At 37.1% G+C, this 26,348-nt stretch overlaps 1 protein-coding gene across 1 annotated transcript in view; it reads right to left on the bottom strand.

Annotated features, from left to right (window-relative positions):
- Positions 1-26,348, bottom strand: part of APBB1IP (amyloid beta precursor protein binding family B member 1 interacting protein) — a 119,646-nt gene that overhangs the window by 12,669 nt on the left and 80,629 nt on the right. Inside the window, exons 8-12 of the mRNA XM_074193028.1 lie at positions 26,012-26,098; positions 25,176-25,319; positions 20,545-20,655; positions 5,999-6,097; positions 5,294-5,411 (exon numbers count right to left, since the gene is read on the bottom strand). Coding sequence (XP_074049129.1) covers positions 5,294-5,411; positions 5,999-6,097; positions 20,545-20,655; positions 25,176-25,319; positions 26,012-26,098 — 559 coding nt within the window. The remainder of the gene's footprint in view (positions 1-5,293; positions 5,412-5,998; positions 6,098-20,544; positions 20,656-25,175; positions 25,320-26,011; positions 26,099-26,348) is intronic.

Here is a 26,348-nt window from a genome sequence, read left to right as displayed (position 1 = left end):
GTGCCACGGAGCTGCCTTTGTGTTCAACTAAGCCCGCTTAGCTGCCCTAGGTGTGGCAGTTGGTTGGCAATTGGTCAGCGACTGAGCCAGAGTTGCTCCTCAGGGATAGCTGTGAAGGCTGGGTTAAGAGTAGGTCTAGTGATCAGGAAAGAACTAGTAGAAGCTATTTCTAGAATGTTAACCCCAAACTATATTTTAACTTATCCTTTTTTAAAAAATTTGTTCAAGAGACCTTTACATGTCATTTCAAATCGTGGCATGTTGAAGGGATGAAAAACTATGCCAGTTTGGACATCTCTCTACACAATAAAAACAGCATAGAAATTGATTAATGTTAAGTTTAACAATTTTTTTCAGGAAAATTTCAGTCTAAATTGCAGAGGACATTATCATTAGTAATATTTTCCTCTTCAACACTCTTTTGCTTTAAAAAGGGATGTTTTTGTTTTCTCTTTTGTCAGGTGGGCAGAGATTACAGAATCATAGAATATGAGTTGGAAGGGATCTTGGAGGCCAAGTAGTTCAGCCTATACTTAAATGAGAATTCCTTCAATAACAACCCAACAAGGGCCTTCACATGATGTCCTTGTGGGAAATTACTGCTTTCCAACACAGCTCATTCTACTTTTGGATGGTTTTCATTGTTCAGACATTCTTTCTTATATTGAGCTAAAATCTTAGATTCATTGCTTGCATTTCTGTGGTTTGAAGTAAAATAGAACAAGTCTTACCTTTATTAAAAAAAAGAATGAACTATTAGGAGACAGATGTCCCCTTCTTCTCTATTCTCCCATCTAAGTTTTCTCTTCTCCAGACTAACAACCTCAGTCTCTTGCATGGCTTAATCTCAATCTTCAATCTCTCCCTGGTTACTGGCTTTTCCCCTACTACTTATAAACACACCAATGCCTCCCCTCTCCTCAGAAAAAACAATACTTCATCTATTCATTCCTTCTAGTTATCATTCCATCTCTCCTCATGGTGTTTAACCATGAAAAGGTTATCTATAATCAATACCTTCATGAAATTTCCTTTCATTATTTTCTTAACTCTGCTCTGATTTGTGCTCATCATTCAGTTGAAATTGCTCTTTCCAAAATTATCAGTGATCTCTTCATTGCTAAATCTAATCATCTTTTTTTCAGTCTTCATTGCAACCTTTCATAATATCACCTACTTCTTTCCTTTGCCACAGTTACTGCCCTGGTTCAGACCCTCCCCATGCCACAACTAGACTTCCTTACTGTTCTTGCCCAAGATACTCCATCTCTCGAGTCCAGGCAGATTGTCTGCCATGACTGAAATTCTCTTTCTTCTCATCCATGTCTCCTAGCTTTTTAAAAGTCTCATTCCAAAATCCCACTTTCCAAAAAAAAGTCTGACCTTCCCCAGTTTTCCTCAATCTTGGTGCCCTCTCTCTGAGATTATCTCCAATTTCCATATAAATATCCCACTCGTGCCTAAGTCATTTTCAGGTTGTCTCTCTCATTAGATAATGAGCTCCTTGACAGCAAAGATTATTTTTCATATTTCGTTGTATCCCTATGCTTAGTAGAGGGCCTAGAAAATAATGCCTAGATACTTAATTAAGCTTTGTTGACTTTACACTATCCTTATAATTCTATGTGTAATTCAGTGGCCCTGGTAACCTTAAGCAACTCAGCTTGCCAAGCTCCACTTTTCCTCATCTGTAAAATGGAGGGAGGAGGTTATTGCAAATGACATCTGCGGCCCCTTCTTTCTAGTTTTTCATCTATGCCTTCTTTGTGGATTGCCCCAAAATCTTTATGTCTAGCCCTAACCTCTCTTCAAAGTTCTAAGAATTTGTTGACAGCTGGCTATGAAATATTTCTACTTGATTTTTAAATTTATTTTTATTTATTTAAGGCAATGGGATTAAGTTACTTGCCCAAAGTCACAAAGGTAGGCAATTATTAAGTGTCTGAGGTTGGATTTGAACTTAGGTCTTCCTGACTCCAGGGCTGGTGCTCTATCCACTGTACCACCTAACTGCCCCTCTTTGTGTCTTTCTTTATGCTGCTGCTCCCAGTGATTAAAGTTACCTCTTCTTCCTTACCTGTTTCGGGCTCATGTATCTTTTAAAACCCAAATCACTTCCTTTAGGAAGTCTGCCTTGATTCCTTCTTCCCCCCCTCATCAATAATGAAATTTCCCCCCTCAGACCTATATAACACTTTGCTTTCCTGTCTAAGCTAATCATTTTGTATCCATAGCTAGTTATGTAGACCCTGCTAAACTTTGTGACTTGTCTGCCAACATTGCCACCCAGAACCCAGGGCCCCCATACATTGCTATTTTCATGGAAAAAGACCTAGGTCTTAAGAAGCCTTCAATTTCTAGCAAGGGTGAAGAATGTCCACAAATGAATATACTAGAAATTATGTTTAGAAAAAGGAGCACATAAAGATGTGGCAGACATGCAGAGGATGCTCCATCCTCCTTCTTTCCTTTTGCTCACCTTGGGCTTATGTATTTTGGCTCTTTTCCCCTTCAAGGTTCATGAAATGCATTTGGCCCTGATTTCATTTGAATAGGAAGGTTTTTAGGTTAGTTTTTCCCCCTCTTTGTAAAGAAAGGGGAAAGACACAAGGATGATGTCATGAGCTTCCTTCCTGCCTCTGAGATTGCTCCCAGGATCCTGGATGGAGGAAGGCTCCTGGAGAAAAGGGGGCCAAAGCTGAGTCTACTGTTTTAAACGTGCACAGACTTTACAGTTAGGTGTTGGTAAACAACCAAGACTTGGTAACCACAATGGTGGCATGTGCCACACTGGTTCTACAGAACAGGAAGCTTCGTCTTCCTGCCTCCCACCGCCTTGCTTCTGGCTAAGCCTGCCTGATGAAATCCCCCTGTGGTAAAGCTCTAGTTTGGTATCTGCTCGTCGGCCGGCTCGCTGTAGGGTGCCGTTTTAAATTGACAGCAGCAGCTCCTCGGGGTGAGAGAGTGACTCTTCTAATCTGTTCTTTCCACCACTGTATTTATTTGGTCATTTCCACTTACGATTCTCCATAAACCTGGCCACCATCACATTTTATAGTTTGAATCAGCCCAATTGATTGCCTTTGGAAAAGAAATTTAAATTTTAGCTGCTTTATAGCATCTCCTTCTAGAACTTTATTAGTAGGCAATGATAGCTTTTGTTTGTTCTCAAGAAGAGAATTGAGACAATAAGTGTCTGTGGCAGCAGACTCATTCACACACAGAATATGGGAAAGGGAGCTTCTGATCCCCTAACTTTCTCCCCTGCACAGTGGAGGAGGGATGTGCCTGCCAGCCTATGTTAACTGCTAGGATGTTTTTTGGGGGGGCAGCCAAGAAGAATAAGGCCAGGGGCCACAGGTTTATGAGGTTGCATGCAACATGTTTCTGTATGAAGGGACACCCCAACAGGAGGGAAAGGACTATTCAGTGCCCATTGTCAAGATGAGGGCATAGAAGGGGCAAAAGAATTTTGGAATTCCCCAACCATTTTGGATCTTGTGGACTTTTTAGCCAGGGTTAAGCCGGAATGAGGAAAACTCCTAAATCTGAGTTATCCCTTCAATTCATTTAGACAAAGTTGCAGAACTGAGCCTTGTAGGGAAATGCTGAGAAGAGGAGCTATCCTCTCTATTCTCTAAAGTTCTAATCCCTCTATTGGTGCCTTGATTCCACATTCTTCTGCTTTGTCCATCACTCCCTTACTTTATTTTTTTATTTTTTATTTTTTTTATGTTTTTGCAAGGCAAATGGGGTTAAGTGGCTTGCCCAAGACCACACAGCCAGGTAATTATTAAGTGTCTGAGGTCGGATTTGAACTCAGGTACTCCTGGTACACCAGGGCTGGTGCTCTATCCACTGCGCCATCTAGCTGCCCCACTCCCTTACTTTCAAGTATCCAAGCAGCTAGGTGGAATGGTGAAGAGTGCATGGGATTTTGGAACCAGTTCAAATCTGGCCTTGCAATATGGGCAAGTCACTTAATCTCTCCCTGCCTCAATTTCCTCATCTTTAAAGTGGAGGATAACAGTACTTGCATTACATGGTTATTTTGAGGGTCATAAGTGATAATATATGTAATGTGCTTTTCAAAATTTAAAGCAGATATATAGTATGTGTAAATCAATCAATCAATCTATCTATCTATCTATCTATCTATCTATCTATCTATCTATCTATAATTTCCCCCAGGTATGTATGTATGTGTGTATGTATGTATGTGTATGTGTGTGTGTATGTATGTGTGTGTGATATTACCAGCTTCTGTAACTGAATATATGGAACATGTAGGTATCCAAACATGGCAGATATATTAATGTTTATTTGATGGCTTCGTGGCTAGTCTGTATGACTGGGTAGTAGCGATCCTGTTCCTTGGAGTGGGTCTACTCTCAAGCTCCACAGAGAGGCACACTGTTGAGACTGGGATCCCAGTTCTAATCAGGAAACTGTGATAAAGGCAACATTAACTAAGGAGAGGCCTTAGACTCTTGACCTGTTTTAGCTGCTTGAGAATTGACAGGAGAGAATAAAAGTTCATATTTTCATACACTTTAAGGTTGCAGAGTGATTTCATCACAGCCACCTGGTGAAATAGGTCAATTTTTTTTGGTTTACACCTGTGATTTTAAGGGTGTAGACAGTGTCTTTCCAACGAGCAGATAAGGATAAGCAATGATTTCATGACTTAAAGTCTTAGAAACTGCCAGAATGGAGATGTCAGATGTTTGACCCATATTCCCAAAGGCATCTTGAAACAGTTTAAAAATGTAAGTGGAAAATAATTAACAAAATAAAGAAAAATATAACAAAACACAGATATTATATTTTAAAACTGTGCAAGCTGAGAGATCTTTTGTATGGTGTAGTGATCTTGATTTCTATTTGAATTTGACACACATACCTAGAATGATGAGAGTTTAAATGAATGAGCTTGGGGTTGAAAAGCTAATAAATGCCTAGATACATTGGAGTTCAAACTTAGATGACCTGACTCCAGGTCCAACACTTTTTCCAGTAAATGTCATCATTTAGAAAAAGCTTCAATCCTGGAGAGAACTCAGAAGTAGGAGCAGCACTATTTTTTTCTAGACAGGACAAGATAAAACTGAGAGGTATTTCTGAAGGACCTCTCTGGAGAGTCATGTTCTTAAGACTGTTGACGTTTTTTTTAAACAAAATAAGACTTGAAAATGCCAGGTTTGCTGCAGTCCTTATTTCCTGGGCTGAAAGGAAGCACCAAAGTCATTTAGTCTAGCCAACCAACCACCTAATAAAAGAATTCTCTTGATACCTTTGGAGGGTGTCTGAGCTGTGGTAGGTGGGTTCATGGTTCCCAAGTTAGACCACCGAGAAGCAAGTCCAGCTCTTTCCACTGCCTTTTGATAGTTGTCATAGAGAATCTTTCCATACTAGAGGGAGAGAGAGAGAGAGAGAGAGAGAGAGAGAGAGAGAGAGAGAGAGAGAGAGAGAGAGAGAGAGAGAGAAAGAGAGAAAATGATCCACAGTGCAATCTGTTTGGCTAAATTTATCAACACATACACTCTTTGTGATCAAATACTCAATTTTCTTGACTGAAATGTATGTCATCTACTCTTCTTTTTAACTCTGATGATGATTTTAAAAAATTACTCATTAATCAATATAGAAAAGTTTCTAAAGAAGATAATAACTTATAAAGGACATAGAAGTTTTGTTTGTTTATTCTCTGCTGCCAGGCTGCTGGCTATCATATTATTACAATATTCTGAGTGAAAGTCTTCAGGGGGGCTTATGTAAGAAAACTTTCATTTTCCAGATTATTGAAGATGCACATATGCTTCTATTACTTCTCTCAGATGTCATCTGGTCAACAAATAAAAGCTATTTTGTGGATAAATCCAAGACCAAAACTTTCCCCCCACTGTCTAAGTTGGGCACATGGAAAAAGATCAGCAAATGAACACAAGGAAAAACAATCAGCAAAATAATTTGTTTAGAGTAGAGAAAAATTTCTCACCTTGGCAATTCTTATTCCAGTGACCCACTGATTCAGAGTTCTTGCATCATCACAGCATAGATACTTTATATATTGTGACTCTTTCTGAATTTGGGGGTGCTGGAATAAATAAATTATGGGTTTAACAAGTCATGTTTATACTTGTTGAGAAGCTCTAAGTGATTTGCAAACATTTCCTTTAATAGAAGATAAATATTACCAAGTAATTTTTTTTGTATAAGGCTGCAAATTCACTATGATGTGATATGGCATGAGCCTTTTTAAATTTCATTAAGAATATTAACACCCAACATTGTATTTATATAGATTTGTCAAACACTTTATATATTATTTCAATTGATTCTTGCAACAACCTTGCAGGACTCATTTTTCAAATGAGTTAACTCAGACTGAGAGACTTTAAGGGATCACACAATCAAGGAATGTTAAAGGTTACATTCAAACTCAAATCATCCTGACTTTAATTCGAATATTCATTCTATTGTCCTCTCATTGTTCCACAAAGAGTTAATTTTTTGAGTCCACTATTAGATTATTACCTATAGCATTTCTACTATTATCAAATGACATGCAAAAATCATTATATAGTACTGTGACAACTCTACAGTAGTCAATAAGAATTGGAAGGCAAAAACAGGCCCTACCCTCAGGGAGCTCACCATCTAATGGAATATACAACTTATCAATAGGTAGTTTTTGGTTGTTTACCATCTAAGGCAACAGTGATATGGCCAGGCATGTCAAAAATACCTACAATTGAACAAGATTTTCTATTAACCAGAAATCCTGTACAAGGAAGCTAGTAAAAAGTGAGAAAATAATCCCAAGGCTCAATCCAGTGAAACAGTCTCAACCCATTGCCTTGCATAAGTTTCTCCAAAAAGTCAGTACCATAAATTGCAAAGGTTGGTCTGGAAGCTACAGAACTCCTTAGCATCCCTGCTCTCACTATGTTTGACAGGGTCAATACTTTTCAATAGTATGAGTATCTTTTCCACCCATGCAGATTCTAACCCATCTATACCTTAGTAAATTGGTGAGTAAACTATTGTGGCTTAAAAAAAATCTTCTCATAATGACGATGTGTTATCATATGCACAGAAAAAAGTACAAACCACAAACACTTGATTTTCTGGGAGACTTGCCCCATTACGCTATTTCCTTCCTCCTTCTGAACTGATAATTTATTAAATTAAAATGTTAAACTTTTTGTGTCACAGTCTTTTTGGTAATATGGTAGAACCTTTAGACTCCTTAGGTTCATGCATTTAAGTTCACAAAATAAAATGTAAAGGATCACAAAGGAAACCAATTATAGTGAAATAGTTATCAAAATACTAAAAAAAAGTTCATGAATCCAGTTTAAAATCCATGCTCTAGGAGATATCCCTGTTTAGAAACATTTAGAACTATCCAGCTACTGTTTAGAGGACCAAACTTATCAGCTAAACTCAGACAACTAATAAGTTGTGATGTGATATAATCAATAATCATTTATTAAGCACCTGTTTTTTCCAGGCACTATGATAGGTGCTTAGAGACACAAAAAGAGGTAAAAGATAGTCTCTAATCTCAATAATCTCATAATCTAAGGGGGGGGAGACAGTAAGCAAGCAAACATATATGCACAGCAGGTTATCTAGAAGCTAAATAGGAGAGAGTCACCAGAGTCAAGGTACTGGAATTATGACGCCTTTGAGAAAGACTTCCTATAGATGAAATGTAGGAGTTAGAGATGAGGAAGAAGAGCCTTCCACAATTTAAAAAAATCTGATTTTAGGCACTATCCCTTAGGGGTGACTGTTGCCAAGGTGATTTAGAAGAATGATAGTAGACATTTTTGAGTAAGGGTCTTTTAGGAGGCTGAATGTGAGAGATAGAATTGGAAACAAACCTCCAATAGTAAAATGAATGAGTGAATGCATTGGATTTTTCATATACTCAGCTTGTGAGTCAACAAAAGAAGCTAATATATATACATTATATATATTATATATATTATATATATATTATATATATAATAATACATACATGTATTAACATTTTAGATATTAATGATACCACATACATAAAAACATGCCATAGATTATCTTTGAAAAAGAAATTTGATTCATATCAAGGATTAATGCCTGGAACATATCTGGAGCTTTGAGTTCAGAGAACACCTGGTGCAAGTCAAAATAATACAATAATGGTGTAATTTTGTCAGAGGGTGAGATACCCAGAGTATAAACCAAACCCAAAGGCACAGCTTGCTTCCTGGCCTTAGCCCTGGAAAACAGAGTGTCTCCTAATATCTTGACTAAATACTAAAAATCAGGACTGGATTTAATTGTTTTATTGAATGTCTGGACTTTTTTTTTTTAGAAGTGTTAATAATGAAGATTAAACCTAAAGGTTATACACTTATTTTTCCACTCCCTCACCCAGAAAACTGGCTGTTAAACACTTACCTTCACACTCTTGCCCCCTCCTCAGATACTTACTAGCTGAGTGACCTTGGGTAAGTCACATAACCCCTTTGAACCTCAAGGGTCTTGTATGTAATATGGAGACAATAATATCTGTATCACTCACCCCACAAAGTAGTCCTGAGGCTTAAATGTTCATATATAGAATGCTTTGCAAATGATATGCAAATATAAATTACCTTCATTTTTTTCTCCATCTTCCTCCTTTATTGGTCTCTGGGTGTAGCAGTGGTCTGTAAGGGGGGGGTGTCTTCATTTCTTTTTAATTTTTTTCTCTAATTATATGTAAAAACAATTTATAACATTTGCTTAAAAATGATTCAATTCCAAATTCTTTTCTTCTATCTCCTCCTTTCCCTAGTCCTGAGATGATAAGCAATTTGATGTAAGTTATATGTATGGGATCATGCAAAAATATTAGTAATATTGTGAAGGAAGATAGATCAAAAAAGAAAAAATGAAAAAGGTAAAAAATAGTATAATTTGCTCTGCTTTCAGACTTGATCAGTTCCTCCATCCTTTAGAATTGTTTTGGATCATTGTGTTGCTGAGAATAACTAAGTCTATCACAGTTGATCATTGTACAACATTGTTGTTTTTGTATATATATATTTGTACAAACAGTACTATATACTGGTTCTGCTCACTTTTCTCTGCATCAGTTCATGTTAATCTTGCCAGGATTTTCTGAAATCATCCTAGTTGTCTTTTCCTATAACATAGTAGTATTCCATCATAATCATGTACCAGAACTGGTTCAGCCATTCCCCAATTGTTGGGCATTCTCTCAGTTTCCAGTTCTTTGCCACCACTAAATAAGCTGCTTATAAATATTTTTATACAAATAGGTCCTGTCCCTTTTTAAAAATCTCCTTTGTAGTAGTGGTATATTTTCTTTATTTCTTAAGGTGATCATAAATTAAAACTGAAGGACATTCAGAAACATTCTAGTCTGCTCTTGTCATTTTAAAGATGAAGAAACTAAGGTAGAAAGGTTGATGATGATGATGATGATGATGTTTGTCCTTTGTCCTCAAAGAAGATCATGATACCGGGGAGGTGATACCATGATAAGCATATTAATTGGATTTGAGTGAGGGGGCACTGTGCTAAGACCCCAGCCTCACTTTCTCCTCCAGAGTTATCTGGGTCCAATGGCCAGATATGAATCAGGACACCTGGAGATGGCCTTGGATGTGAGGCAGTCAGAGTTAAGTAACTTGTCCAAGTTCAGACAACTAAGTATCTGAGGTAGGGACAAGAGTGTGCTGGTAAATATTTAACTACAAGCTCTCTGGGTTGGGGGAATGTAGTAAGTAGCAAGTGTCTGAGGCTAGATATGAATGGACTCTGGGACCAGTGCTCTATCCACTGCACCACCTAGCTATACCAAACAGGTCGAAGGGGTAAATGATTGCTTGTGCTCATATAGGTAGTGAATATTAGAAGAAGGATCTGGATTCAGGTCTTCTGAGTCTTTCTACTGTACCTAAAGTTAGAATATTCATTTCTATACTTTTGGAGATGGGGATGAGAATATACCTTTAATAGGTCAAAAATATCTCACTTGATCCTCACATCTCCATTTTACATTTAAGGAAACTGAGGCAGACATCAGTTTAAGTGACCTGTAGAAGGTCACACGACTAGTGTCTGAAGCAAAACTTGAACTCAGGTAATCCTCTTTCCAGACTTGCACTCTTATCCATTGCACAACATGAAGACCCTCCCTACTAAGTGGTATGGTCTCAGTGATTTCCAATCAACCTCGCTTCTTCTAGAGTGTTTTGTACATTTTAAAAAATGGCAGATAGCATAAAAGGCCCAGAAGGTCAGGTACTGAAGAGATGAGTAAATGTTGTAAGTTCTTTGAAAAATTCATCTGCGACTTTATCTTATGAGCAACAATATTCATCCTGGTCTCATAAATTAAAACTGAAGGACACTCAGAAACATTTTAGTCTGTTCTTGTCATTTTACAGATGAAGAAGCTAAGGTAGAAGGACTGATGATGATGATGATGATGATGATGATGATGATGTCTGTCCTTTGTCCTCGAAGAAAACCATGACACCAGAGAGGTGATTCCAAAACAAGCATGAATTGGATTTGAGTGGGGGGGGGTGTGCTAAGACCCACTTTCTCCTTCAGAGTCATCTGGTGTAGTAGGGTAGAATGTGACCAATTAGTAAGCAAAGGTCTGGTGATCTTTGAAATGAGTGGAGAATTTCCTTTTGCCTTGCTGTTTTCTTTGAATCCAGTAGATGGCATCAAATGCTTTAGGATCGTTGACTCATTGACTTTGCCATGGGTGAGTCCCCATGTTGGCATGTTGGCCTCCCTTTTTTATTTTTGGCCAGTGTTACCCTAAACACCCTCCTTTTTGAAGGCTTTTAAAACAGAAGTATGATTAAATGTGCTACTGAGTCCCAATTGCAGGCAGGTCTTGCAAAGGACATTAACTGGTTGGAGAGTGGGGCAGGGAGAAGGAAGGCTAATCAAAATGTTTAGTCCCTTGATCAAACATACTAATACAGGTATCATTCCTTCCATTGATGATAAGCAAAACAGAAACAAAGAACAGTCATGACCTAAACCTACATTCTTGCTAAGATAGTGAAAAAGCAGCTTAATTCCTATTTTGCAAATGAGAATTTCATTTGTCAGCAAGTCTTTCCTGACCAATATAACAAAGATTCATTTCTTTAATATTTTAAACCCTTTAGAGAACCAGAATATTTTATTTTGTTTTATGACACTCAAGAAGATTTGAGTTTAAATCAAACCTCAGATACAAGTCAATTAGCCTGTCTGCCTCAGTTTCTTCCACTATAAAATGGGGAGATCATAACAGCAACCTCCCTTCCCAGGGTTGTGTTGAGAGATTTGTAAAGAGCTTAGCAGGGTTTCTGGAACCTAGAAGTCATTATACAAATATTTATTCCTTTCCCTTTCCTTCTTTCCCTTCTTTCTAGAAGGTTTTGTACATTTTTTTTAAAATGACAGCATACAAGGCCCAGAAGGTCAGAAATTAAAGAGATGAGTAAATGCTGTAAGTTTGTTCTTTGAAAAATTCATCTGCAAATGCTCAACTGTTAAAAGAAAAAGTCTTTGTAAACCACACAGTTAAAAAAAAGCTTAATGTTCTGAATATATATTATATGCAACTACAGAAAAAGAAAATCCTTTAATGAAAGAGATTAAACACAGGAAGGAATTTTTGAATTGTAATTCTGGGTCCTCCAATGACTCATTTGGTGGCTGTAGCTTAGTCTCATTTTCTCTAGTCACAAAATCAAAGGGATTCTGGGAAGGTGAATTAATTTCTCAATGGGCACGACTCCCTGGTTTTAAGTGAGACTTTGATTAAGACTTCAAATTTAATATTTTGAAATTCCTGCCCCGAGGGTCTCCAGGTACTTCTCAAAGTGCCTTGGTGCCTCTCTGGGGTAAAAGTCTGAGAAATTGTTTGCAAAGCATCTCAGAAAAAAGTACTAGTATAGTGTCCACTAATTTGGATTTCTCCTGCTGAAAAGATCCAAGGAAATCAATGTTCAATGATCTTGAGAAGTCCCTGCATATAATAGATGCTCTTTATGGCCATATATGCATGTGTACATTATTATATATTTAACATTTATATGTTTAATATTTATATTTATTTCTATTATATTTAAGCTATACATTCATATTGAATAGCAACCATATGACTATATATATTTTATAGCTGCTATGGTTATTTTTTTTAGGTTTTTTTTGCAAGGCAAATGGGGTTAAGTGGCTTGCCCAAGGCCACACAGGTAATTTATATTAAGTGTCTGAGACCAGATTTGAACCCAGATACTCCTGACTCCAGGGCCAGTGCTTTATTCACTACGCTACCTAGTCGCCCAGCTGCTATAGTTATTTAGTCCAACTCCTATCCCAAATTTACAGATGAGAAAACTGAGGTCCAGAAAGGTAAAGAAGTAATTTGCCTATCATCAAAATCAATTAGTGGCAATGACAGAATGAGAGACCCAGGTCTTATGACTCTTTGGTCCCCTACTTTTCCCACTCGCATTCCATGATCTCCTAAAAGTTATGAAAATCAAAAATGTTCTTTATCTGGCAGATATGAATTACCTTTGTCTCCTTCACATCTAGTAATAGAATAAAGGGAGTCAAATCCCAAAGGAGTAAATTCCTCCCTTCCCCTAAACACAATACAGTCGGAGTTGCAATTTGCGACAAATAGGGGATAATGGCTAAGTGCTATTTTGAAAGTATTAAAACTAAAACAAAAAACAAAACTTCACCTGAAGAAATTACAGAGAACTGAAAGTCCCAAATGAAATATACAACCCTAGAAATTAAAAGGAATGCTAAAAAATGATTTCCCCCCTTTGATGTGTGAATTAATTGATGTAAGCTACTTCCAACATGAAGACTCCTTTTATTGATGCAACCTAATAAGTATCAATCAACCAATCAATCAGCATTTATTAAGTGCCTTCTATGGGTCAGACACTGTTCTAAGCCCTGCCGTGGGTGGGGACTGGTTTTGCTTGACCCAAACCAGTCCCAAAAAGAGACAAAAGACAGTTCTTGCCTTTAAGGAGCTTGCAATTGAAGGGAAATTACATGTAAAATTATTGTGTAACTTAGAGACTTGCTGGGGTACTAAGACGATAAGAGACTTTCCTAGGGTTTGTGAGGGATGTGTTATGGTTGGGACTTGGATATGGGTCTTTCTGACTGAAGCTGACTCTCTCTCTCTCTCTCTCTCTCTCTCTCTCTTAGGTCAATGGTGCCAAAAGAAAATATAATATACTCTGCAATAGAAGGTATTTAGTACCCATATACAATTAGGGAGCTATAGCTTACCATAGACCAGGCATTGTGTGTCCCCCCCCCCAATACAAATGGGTTATTGATGAAGGCATGGCATTTCTATAAATTCCTTCAATTAGATATGGAGAAGAACTAGATCTTTCTTTCATTTGTTTAGATTGTATAGATATTGTCCCAATGAGTACACTTCCTTGATCAGTACAGATGAACACCTTCTTTGAAGCATTTAGTACTTTGAGAAGATTAATGACTTGCCCAAGGTCACACAGCCAGTACATTTCAGGGTCAGGACTTGAACCTGGGTATTCTTGGCCCCAAGTCTCTTTCTATTTACTACTCCATTTTACCTCTCAAGGTTATAACAAAGGGAAGATTAAATTGAGGTCTAGCCCTTTGGATTAGTTTAAGGTCCTTCAGAGATCACTCATTTCAATTGTCTTCTTTACTTCCAGAGGAAGTAATTCACCCAAGGAGGTAAAGCTTAATAGATCTGGACCTTGAACTCAGATCCTCTCATTTCCTTTCATTTCTTAAATTCAGCATTTCTGAACTATATTACACTCTTGGAATGTTTGTGAATCCATGCATTACTGCATTAAGTAAATATAGTTTCCTTAATTAAAATGTGGCCACAGTTCCAGACAGACAGTTTCATGGAAGACTGAACAAGATGGGGGAAAAAGCACCAGGGTGTTGATAAATTAAGTTCTCTAAACTATAACTAAACCTCTGAGTAAGGAAATTAATAGGACTTCCCCCCATTATTGCAGAAGGAACTGGGCCACATGGGAGAGGGCCACATGGGGTTGGGTGCTTGGGAAAGCAGAAGCTGACCCTAAGAAAACAACTGAATGTCAACTGGCCAGAATAAAAGGAACATCTCACTAACTGTTCACAAATTAACAATTGGTTTTTGGATGATAAGAATCAAACCTGTTGGAAAGTGGATTGGTTTCATCTTCACCAAGACCTAAATACTGGTATGATAAAAAGAGCCTTGTTAGATTTGTATAAAACCCAGTATAAAACTGGGCTCACCCCTTATGGGGCTAATGGGATCCAAGTCACTGGCCTAACATTCTTCATTTGCACAATGACAGGATTAGTCTTACTTTTTTTCATTTTAAAACATTATTCTGAGAGGACCCTCCAAAAAGGTCAAGAGTCCCATTTAGGGTTTAAAAGCTATTTTAGATCTTCTACGGTTGGTTCCATCTGTTATGGTACTAATCTAAAGCACAAATACACGTCCTCTTACTTGATGCTGCTCTCAAATACGTGACTGTATAAACTCAATAAAGAGAAAAGGGTGGGATGTGGATGTATGGGATTGTGCCTGTGATATAAGGGAGCAATTGTAGAGGGGGAGAGTTCAACAGCCTTGCCCCGACTCTGCTCTAGGACTGGCAGCGAAGGATAGAAAGACCATTCTTCCAGCAAATCGGCTTCAAGGCAGGTACCCAGCTGCATAAACGGTATGTGCCCATGCCCTTGTCTCAGCTGATTCCCTGGAAACCAATTTTTCTAAATCTGAGATTAATTCAGCATTATGCACCATTACTCTCAGATTACTCAAGCAAAACCAGTCCCAATAAACCATAATTAAATCCACACATTGTCTCCAGCACATCAGACCAAGTAAACCGGTTCAATTTGCATATAGATTACCTTGCTATTTGTCCCCTTTGAAGGGTTTCTCATCACCAACTAAGCCTGGGCCTTGATGCCAAGCAATTCTGACATTGTGTAACATGGATACACCTAGCCTCCTGTCTACGACAAGCTGGCTGTGTAATAGTGTCACAGACAAAGGGAAATACTTCAAAAAGATCAACTGAACCTTTCCAGTGGGGGAGAAGTCAGCCACTTCATCTTTTCACTTGCCCAGCTCCTTAAGACAAGGGAGACCATTAGGACATAGGACCCCTTGTATTGAGAGTACCAAATACAGCTGGGGCTTCACCGTTTTTGTCCCTGGATAATTAAGGGTGAGCGTCCGTGGTCATCCATTATATGTTAATGACTGATGGGTACAGGGGATTGATGCAGCCTGAAGACCAGAACAATCCCTTTATCCCTCTTTCTCCCCTTTTTACCTCAGTTCCTTCTTTGATATGACCTTGAGAGTGCCTGCTTTCTTTCACTAGCTTATTATGATTGCTTCTGTTCCAAGAAGCATAGGTTATAGATTTAGAGATAGAAGGAAACTTGGAGGTCATTCAAGCTCAATTCATTTTATGGATTAGGGAAAAAAGGTCAAGGGGGAGATGATCTACCCAAGTCCACACTGGTTGAAATTAGGCAGTTATGGGGTACAGTAAATAGCGCGCTGGTCCAAGAAAGAGGAAGAGTTCAAATCTGACCGCAGACACTAATTGTGTGACCCTGAGCAAGTCACTTAAAGTCTGTCTCCCTCAATTTACTCAACTGCAAAATGGAGATTATAATAGTGTCTACTTCTGAGAGTTTTTGTAAAGATCAAATGAGATATTTATAAAGTGCTCAGTACAGGGCTTAACACTTTGTAGCCACTTAATAAAGGTTTATTTTTCCTCACTTTCATTCATTTTTTCTGTTATCCCTCCGTTCCCCTCTTCTCCCTCCCTCCCTTCCTCTCCTCCCTCCCTTTCTTCCTATCTTCCTTCCTTCCTTCCTTCCTTCCTTCCTTCCTTCCTTCCTTCCTTCCCTAAGGGGACAGAAAAGAGAGGTGAGAGGACATCAATAAACATCATTAACTTTACCATTTTGCTCAGGGCTGAGCTTGCTCAATGATGTCCTATTAAGTCCTCATACAATTTATTCAGAGTGCACAAATTTTACCAAAAACCATTTCCTTTAGTATTAGGAATAAAAAAAAATGAAACTCTGCTTGTGCTTCTGGAGAAGTATAGTCATTTTTTTTTCTACTTTGTCAACAAGGCATTAGAGAAGATGCTAAAATGATGAAGCTGGATGTAAACTTAGCTCAGTGAAAACAAACCAGGATGATCAAGTCTGGAAAATCACTATAACAAGAAGCAGATACACTCTTGGAAGTTTCAATGATGAAAGCCTACCATTCTGTGGGGAACTTGATGGGGCCTTTTGGAATTTCCCCTAGATTGATCTTCTTCAACAGATTCCAAGGCTGGACTTCGAACTTTCCTAGCTTGATAGAATGGTTAGTCTGGGCTCTTCTGATATAATCTTTTAAGAGTCTAGGGTCACTTGCAAACCACAAAGAGGTAATGTGGAATAAGACTTGAGTAGTGGTGTGGACCACATTAATGCAAACCCTCTCTGTTTGATCTTTCTTTTATTTATAGGTTTCTAATTAAGAGCTATTTATTTGGGGAATTCTTATCCCCCCAACTCCTTGAAGGCGGGCAAGTTGACATTTCTCATCTTTGTATGATGCTTAGTTAATGTTGGTTACATATTGAAGATGTATATATATATATATATATATATATATATATATTCATATAGCAATAGGAGATATAGGGGAAATTTTTGGAAATATCAAATTCCTTAAAAGTGAAAAACAGATAATAATTATTTTATTTAAAAATAATTCCTATATCATGTTGAACCTAGGATTCAGAAGATATAGAAAGAGTCTTCAATGTATTATGGTTTTATGAATGGCAGTTAAGTATAGTAGATAGAACAACAGCCCAACTGTCAAGACCTGTGTACAAATCTGGCCTCAAACATTCACTAGGTGTGGAACTCTAGGCAAGTCAATTAACTTCTTGCCTCAGTTTACTCATCTGTAAAATGGGGGCTAATAATAAAAGCACTTACTCCCAGTATTGCTGTTAGGAGCAAATGAGATAACATATGTGAGATACTTTTCAATCCTAAACAACTACCTATGTGCCATTATTATTATTATTTCTATTATTCTCAATAGTAGTAGTAGTAGTAGTAGTAGTCATCAATAACCAAATAGTTATTAAGTATCTACTATAATCCAGATACCATGCTAAGTATTGGGGATACAAAGAAAGGTAAAAGACAGCCTGTGCTCCCTAGGAGCTTACAATGTGCCAAAAACATATATGTAGGACAATTTGGAATTAATCACCAAAGGGAAAACATGACTATTAAAGGGGTTCAAGAAAGATTACTTTTTTTTAATAAAAGAAAGATTTTATTTTGAATTTTACTATTTTCCCCCTAATCTTGTTTCCCTGCCCCCCAGAGAAGGCTGTCTGTTAATCTTTACATTGTTTCCATGGTATACATTGATCTAAGTTAAATTTGATGAGAGAGAAATCATATCTCAAGAAATATTTCTTAAAGAAGGTAGGATTTTAGCTAGGACTTGAAGTTTGGAATAGGGAAGTGTTTGGATGGAAAGACAATGAGTTCCGTGTTGGGTATGTTGAATTTAAGCTGTCTAGGAGACATCTCAGTTGAACTGTCTAATGGGCAGTTGAAGATGTGAGATTGGAGGTTAAGAGACAGGGTAGGATAAGCAGGTTTGACAATTATCAGCATAAAGATGAATCTATTAAATCCCAGGAGCAGATGGAATAACCAGGTGAAATTGTAAAGAGGGAGAAGAGAAGATAACTCAGGACATATCCCTGGAGTGTGCCCATCATTGAAGGGATTGCTAAAAAAGATGTAGCAGAAGAGACTTGGAAGGAGTAGTCAGATAGATCAGAGGAGAATTGGAATGGAGAACTCTTGTTGTTGTTCAGTCACTTTCAGTTGCACCTGGATCTTCATCATCATCATCTTCATTTGAGGTTTTTTGTTTGTTTTTGCAAAACAATGGGATTAAGTGACTTGACCAAGGTTACACAGTTTAGTAAGTATTAAGTGTCTGAGGCTGGATTTGAACTCAGGTCTTCCTGACTCCAGAGTTGGTACTCTATCCACTGTGCCACCTAGCTGCCCCCTATTTGGGGTTTTCTTGGCAAAGATACTGAAGTTGTTTGCCATTTCCTTCTCCAGTTTATATTATAGATGAGGACTGAGGCAACAAGGTGAAGTGATTTGCCCACATAATGTGATTAGATTTGAGGTTGGATTTGAACTCAGGACTAGCACTACCCACTGCACCACTAGTTGTGGAAAACTTAGGAGAAAAACATGTTAAGGAAAAGAGGGTGGTTGACAGTATCAAAGGCTGCAGAGAGGACTTGAAGGTTGAGATCTGGGAAAAGGTCATTTAATTTGGTAATTCTGAGATTATCAGAAACTTTGAAGAGATCGATTTTATTCAGCTGTCTTATAAGGTCATGAAGCTGACAAGGAATTTAGCTGAGAAAAGAAAGGAGAAACAATAGTTTAAAAAAAGCTGGATCATATGAGGAGTTTTGGCAGATGCAGGAAAAATGGGCATGGAGGAAAGATGGGGATGGACATAAGTGGGAAAGTGAGTATGACAGAGGAGAAAATCTCACAGAGAAGATGGGATGGAATGACAATTAAGAACAGTTCTTTCATTAATTGATAAATTGAACTGAATTCAAGCAGGCCTGTTTTGTGGACTCTTATGTTGTATAATCTGAACTATGGGCTATCCAAATTTATGTAAGAGAGGGACATTATTGAAGAGTCCTGTCGTCATCCTTTCTAAAACAGTGGGATAACAAAAATGGAGGAAAAACATAAGAATCATCTTTGCTATGCCCTCCTTGGCCAAGAATGCATCAAATGATATTCTATATGCACAAATGATAGATTTCTCCTATGTGTTATGCATTAATCCATCTAATGTATGTGAAGTGCTTACTCAATACAAAGCACTCTCCTAGGTCCTAGGAAGGTCCAATGTTTTGTTAAGACACCACCATCATGGAATTTACATTCTGGAGGGAGGCAGGATGCAAAGCAGAGCACAGACTTTGAGCTGTTTTCCCAGCAGTGGTGACAGATTCTGTTGAGCCCTCCACACCCCACCTCCCCCGAGACCAAAGGCATGCATACCTCCAGTGGTTTCTGCGGCCTGGGTCTCTAACCTGTAGGTCATGACAACAGTTTTCACTTTGGCATTTGTTGGCTTATATGAAAAGGCAACCTGTGACCTTTGCTTCATTAACACCAGGCTCCATTCAACTTCAAAAAACTTAACAGGATGACATTTGTGTATCTGATTACTAGTCTGATCCCCAGAAGTGGAACATATGTAAGAGGCCTAGTATTTTGCTGGGTGACATTAGATGCTCAAGAAACACTTTCTGAAGTATTTGAAGTGTCTGGGGATGGAAGAAGGATCCATGTGGTTAGGAAGAGGCGGTACCATAGGAACCATTGAGCAAGACAGAAATCAGATCGCTTGAACCCATTTATAAGAATCAGATGCTAAATTTGGTAGATGAAAGATATTTCTCTTTAGCCTTCCAAAACATGATCCCAATGTAGAGATATTTCTTCTTAATTTAATCCATGTAAGTTTGCCAGTGAGGACAGGTTCTGGTTTTTCTAAAAATGTCCTCCACTTTAAACAAAAGAAAGTCAGTACATAAAGAATTGACTTCTTGGGTTTTATCTTTACCACATTATCCACAAATTGCTTGTCCAAATTCAAATTTCAGAACCTTTGTCATAAATTGTATGAGAATCATTTTGAAGTTTTAGATTGACATATCCTTTTGTATTATAGAGATTGTCCTTAATATTATAGATTGTAAATAGACACAAAACTTGGAGAGCAACCACTGTCAAACCTTTTTTTAACTCCCATTGAGTCAGTCAAAGCAAGGTGACTGACCACCCAGGATGGAAGGAAATTTCCTTCCACTATGTTTCAAAGATCTTTCCATGTTGATGAAGAGATGGATTTTGTGGCTAGCATCTTCTCATTTTTCCTAAATAAATCCTCCTCTAAAAATACACAATCATAAAGGAGGAAGCATTGAGATCTCAGTTCATGCCAGGAGCTTGCTAAGAGCTGGTGAGAGAAAACCCATGGTTAAAGTCTTGCCTTGGACACTGGTTGAATGACAATGGACAAATCACTAAACCTCTCCATTCTCCATGAAACCCCAATAAATTACAGATGATTCTGCATCATTGGAGAAGGTTCATTATATGGATGAAAGCATAGATCTTGTCTAAAGGAATGGTAAAATACATATATATATATATATATATATATATATATATATATATATATATATAATCCTAAGTTGTTACTTTTAAAGTGGTAGTTAAGGTGTTTAACATCTATTACTTAGAAGAGATGCCCAGAGTCGCCATCCTCATAAACATCAAATGTAAAACAAAGGATTTTCTTGCACATACCTTTAGTACAAAGCAGTGGTCAGTTGGAGCTTTATATTTCATTCTGTACTGTGTTCCATAGTAAACACTTACATTTTCAAACTGGATGAAGCAAGCCAAATCCCGTGATGTCTACAAGTGAAGGGAAATCATATGATGTTACTGAAAATTTAACTCAGATTCCAGAACAATAAAAAACCCTTTCACTCTTAAGATTCTTATGAGAATTTTGATATCCATCTCTAACAATGAATGTATCTTATTTAAACAAAAAAATCTTAAATTTTGTTTGCTTTATCTGATGTTCTATGAAGAGTATCCCGAAAATCAAAGTCAATTTTTTAAGAAGAAAGAAAAATAAAGGGCAGTGGAACCAGCAGTAGAATCAGAAATTCTCTTGCTTTTCTAACACTTTGCACCACTGACTGACTTTGAAAACTACAGCTAACTGACCTTGGCTTATTCCTACTGATGCAATCAAGACAAGGTGACCACTGAGAAAAGGACATTTCCTTTCAGTGCAGATATTACAATGATCTTTCCAGTCTGACAAAGGGATAGATTCTATGGCTAGAAATAGCAGCTTGTTTTCCCCCCCCCTAAAGAAAAGCTTCTACTAAGAAATAAACAATAAAAGGCACTAGGTGTACTTTTCAGAAAATTAGCAGAAATTTTAGGCACTTCTTCAAAGCAAAGATTTTTTTCTCGTCTCCTTTTTTTCCCCCTTCTAATACTGCAGGTTCCTTCTTGCTATTTATTGTGCTTGATGGGTTACCATGGAAACAAAATGTCCGCCTCACTGAACAATTTTCTTTGTGAAGAGTCAGTGTGGTATAAAATCTGCATATTCCATCACACCTTAATTACAAATAGGTTCTGTTCTGTTCTGGTTTCTCTGATGCTAAATATAGTTTATAAACAATACAAGTTAGAATTAGCACATGTGATTTTGTTGCTTGGTTCCCCCCTCCCCTCCTCTTTTTTTTAACTGTCGTATGTCTTTCTCTTTTTTTTTGGAGACTTTTTTTCCTGATTTTTTTTCATACCAGCTAATAGTTTTTTTTTTATAAATATCTTACTTCAAATTCAATAATTCAACACAAGAGGAGTCTCATTATCTCAACTCTCAATTAGTTATCTTCAGAAATGGATAGGAGTGTTGATAATCCAAAATAAGCATGTATTTGAATTGGCCATACAATTACAAGGTCCCATTTTTAGCCAATAACATCATACTTTCCAGTTATACAAAGGGACTACTTCTAAGTGTTAGTCATTCAGCATTTATTAAGTACCTACTATATATGCCTTACTGTAATATGCAGTCAATCAGTATTAAGTGCTTACTATATATGCCTTACTATGATAAGCACTGGTAATCTGTGCTAACAGAGTCTTGCCAATGTGGATAAAGGAATGATTAAAATGTACTGAATGATTGAATACAATTGAATAAAAATATTTATTAAGCTCTAAATATTGTGCAAAATCAAATAAAATCTTCTGAAATTATATAGACAGATAATGCTTGTTCATTAAACACTGAATATGATTATTTGTTCTTTAAGCAATACTTCTAAATGAAGATGTTATTCTTCTTGGAAGGTATTCATTTGCATCTGAATGCCTATAATAATCATATAGAAATAATAGAATAATTTAGAAATAATAAAATTTGGAACATTTTCAAGTGAGAGGCAACCTGCAAAGTGAATAGAGAACTGGTCTTGATGGCACAAAGCCTTGAGTTCTATCTCTGATAAATGCTGTCTCTATGATTCTCTTTTCACTTAATTTCACTGCTTTTGGACACCTTTCTAATATTTTAAGTTGCACAGAAGGTGGTGACTTGTAGGGATACAGAGAATTTCTTGTATCAGTAAAACCACAAATCCAGATTCCTATTTTTTTTTTTTAGTTTTTTTTCAAGGCAATGGGGTTAAGTGACTTTCCCAAGGCCACACAGCTAGGTAATTATTAAGTGTCTGAGGCTGGATTTGAACTCAAATACTCCTGACTCCAGGGCCAGTGCTCTATCCACTGCACTACCTAGCTGCCCTAGATCCCTATATTTTGAATGACAGGGGAGATTTTCTTTTTTCCTTATTGGATAAATAACTTAGTGTAAGTAGGTATGTATGTTTTCCATTCTATTACCATATCATTTACAGTGGATTGAGGACTGGACCTAAGGTTAAATAAACCCTTGATAAATGTTTTACAATAATTGAAATCAAAATCTTAGGGTTCCTTTTACCATATCAGCCTCATTTTAGTTATGTGCATAGTATTATTTCTTTTAATTAAATATCTTTTTTGTTTTCATGTGAAATAAAAATCTCAGAATTTGAATTCATTCCATAATAAATCTTTACCATAAGATCATGAATGTTTAAATTTCACTTTTTGTAGTTGTTTAAAAGAAAACTACCATAGTGTTATTTCTTTAGCTAAATCTAAACTACAGTTTTCTAGGTAAAGCAAGTAGTTTAACTTTGATGGGAACAAACAAAGAACTGGGATTTTTATCCTTTAGGGAACTCTAAGTGTGAGAATTACTAAGAACACTCCTTATTCCAACCCATCTATGACTTAGTAGATGACTTATCTAGGGTCACATGGCTTGTGAGAATCAGAGATAGAATTTCCACTTAGATCATCTTGACTGTAAGTTCAGCTTCTATCCATTATACACCATACTTTTCCTAAAAATTGTCCATGGAAGTTTTACCTTAATGTGATTTCAGTATTAAAAATAAGTATTATTTTTGGGTTATCTAAAAGTCTTATGTATCTCATGTGAGAGTTGGGCAAAGATGGAAGCAAGTCAAATGATGTGTTAGGGATTTTGTGGAAAATATTTTTAGTTGTAAGAATAGTTAAATATTCTTTCAATGCTTAAGTTCATATGAAAGCAAAAATAGAGTGTCTAGGGGGTGGCTAGGTGGCGCAGTGGATAAAGCACTGGCCCTGGAGTCAGGAGTACCTGGGTTCAAATCCGGTTTCAGACACTTCATAATTACCTAGCTGTGTGGCCTTGGGCAAGTCACTTAATCCCATTTGCCTTGCAAAAAAACTTAAAAAATAGTGTCTATTCAAAATTTTTGTAACTGTTGAACATCTTAATAAGCCCAAGACGTTCAATAAGAGAATTTACTTGGGGGAAAAAAACTGAAAATGTTTTTCCTGTATGAATCAGTTTAGTCAGTTAGACTGGAGTTTCCTCTAAACTGAAAATGAATCCACCTTGAAACTTTGGGGGCTCAAATAATTGTTTTTAGCACATTTTGTCTAACCCAGGCAGCAGAGGGTGGTGGACTAAGAAATCAGAAGAATCAACTAGCAAGACAAGTCATTTAACCTCTCTGTCAAGATTTCCTTACTGATGAAGTGGGAATAATGATATCTACCTTACAGGGTTGTGAGGAAAGCAACTACATAGAGTGCTGTATAAATGCAAGCAATTATTATTGTAATTATTCCTGGGTTTACATGAAAGAGCAGACTGATGTAGGAAACTAAAGGTCTTCTCTGGAAATATCAAGTGAGACAAAGCAGTAGGGACAGAAATGATTCAGAAGAAATAAAAAAAATAAGGGGTAAAATTGGTCTTAGATCAGGGCTTGGTTTGAATGAAAAACCAGGAGGAAAACTCTGAATATTCTTTTAATTTTGTATCTAGTTAGTTAGTTTTGACCCATTTTTCTGTAGTGACTGATTGTAAAAAGTCTGGAGAAAAATTCATTGAATAGCTGTGTTTACTTAGGGACAGTAAGTATGAATGCCTGAGGCCTCTGAAAAGGGGGAAGACTAAGGGATGAACTGGCCTATAACTAAGTCATAGAATTCCTTGTTCATAGGAGACATCTAAGAAATACTTGGGATTGGAACCTACATGAGTGGGGTCCTTATTCTTGCCCTTTGGTGACTCATGGAAGGTGATGGATATGTGTGAAGGGACCAGAAGCCCTCCCTTGTGAAGAAAGAGCCCAGTGAAGAAAAGAGCTCTTGATGGCATCATCATTATCACCATCATCATCATCATCATCATCATGCTAAGCAATATTCATATGGCTTCTACTTTGCTGCTATGTACTTTACAATTATTGTTTCATTTGCTCCTCACAACAACCCTGGAAGAGAAATACTATGATTATCTAATTTTACCAGTGAGGAAACTGAGGCAAACAGAGGTGAAGTGACCTGCTCAGGGTCACATAGTATCTGAGATCATATTTGAACTCAGATCTTCCTGACATTCCAGGATCAGTACTACATCTGTTCCCTCTATTATGATTATTAGTTCTTATTATGTAAAGGAATAGTTTGCTCTTATCTAGAGCTAATTATTTCCTATTGAGTAAGAGATTAAAAGTTGGAGTAAAAATAATCTTCAGGAAAAATGCCTCCTGCATTTTTTAAAATATTGATTTAAAACTGGACATAATTTTTTTTGCAAGATCAAAAACCGAGAGACAAAAAATAGTTTCATCAGCTCTACCTGAATACATTATTTGTACAAGTGTTGTTGAGATATCAGACTTCTCAGGTAAAACAGACATTTGCCCTTAAAAATGTCACCTGAAGATTTCTTTTCTTTCACCTTCATGAAATGTTTTATTGCTAAAAGTGTTTCCTTTTGACTTCCTGACCTTAGTCTTTCCTTTGGGTACATAATAAATTCCAGAAGCCCGTAAAAGAAAATAGCGCCTTTTCCAGGTTTTCTTTCCATCTTCTTTCAAATAAAGAGCCCCTTCAATTTCTGGTACAATGACAGATGTCCCACAGAAACTTTCCTGCAATCGAGAGTCCAGTTACAAAAAATATACAAAACATAAACAGGCATTTGCACTCACATTTAAACAAATTCTAACAAATTGTTCTTTAAATCAAGCTACTTCTCTCTGATGTGCTCAGTGTACATGCCTGAATCCTATGATATCTGCTATTTAAGAAAAAAGTATACTGCTAGTTAATGGAGAAGTTACTGTAAATAACAGACCAAGCAAAAAGCAGAAATTAGAAATTTACTCAGTTTTTTAATTAAAGTCTATGATGAGAAAGGCAGATGGACTTTTTTTTTTGGCACCATTGCATTATCATATGATGGTCTGTTAAACATATTAACAATTCTCATCTTTCCAGGTGTGTCTTCTTAAACCTTAAAACTGGTTGTAAAATTACTAATTTCAATTGGGTTACCTTTAAAAGAGAGCACAATGGAGGTAAAAATCTCTTCTTTTTCTTTCAATGGTAAAATAGGGTTAGAAGAGACCATCTGGTTGAACTCTCCCTTCATTTTACATACAAGGAAAGTGGGGCCAGGTTACGTGACTTTCCCAAGGACACCACAAGGAGTGATCACCAGATTTGGGATCTGAACCCAGGTCCTAACTCCATCCTGTTGACCTCCATCACAAAACAAAGAAAAGATGGCAAAGACTGCCATTGTCCCTGCCCTTTCTCAATACTTCCCAGTTGAGCTTACCTCTAGTAAAAATTCCTTATTCTTTGCATTCATTTTCTCATTCGTATCCTTGCCTTCTTTTTTTCCTTTATTAGTCAAGTAGAAATTCTGGACAAAATGCAAAAAGGTCAAATTAGTATGTTCTTATAGTGAGTTCTTATGATGCCCCTTTATACTCTGCTAGAGATTTTAAGGGATTAGGCAAAAGTGAAATTGCTCAGGTCCTGCTCTCAGTGTTTCCAGGAAAATCAGATTTAGATCTGTGAAAAACCAGAAAAGACAATGAGGCTGTATCACTCAACCATCAAGGATGCAGAACAGAAATTAGATTGATGAGGATCTTGAGGAAGAAATAAGG

Source organism: Macrotis lagotis, chromosome 7, assembly GCF_037893015.1.
Source record: "Macrotis lagotis isolate mMagLag1 chromosome 7, bilby.v1.9.chrom.fasta, whole genome shotgun sequence".
Taxonomy (NCBI): Eukaryota; Metazoa; Chordata; class Mammalia; order Peramelemorphia; family Peramelidae; genus Macrotis; species Macrotis lagotis.
The sequence above is the reverse complement of the archived record's forward strand: the minus strand, read 5'-3'. Positions and strand labels throughout refer to the sequence as shown.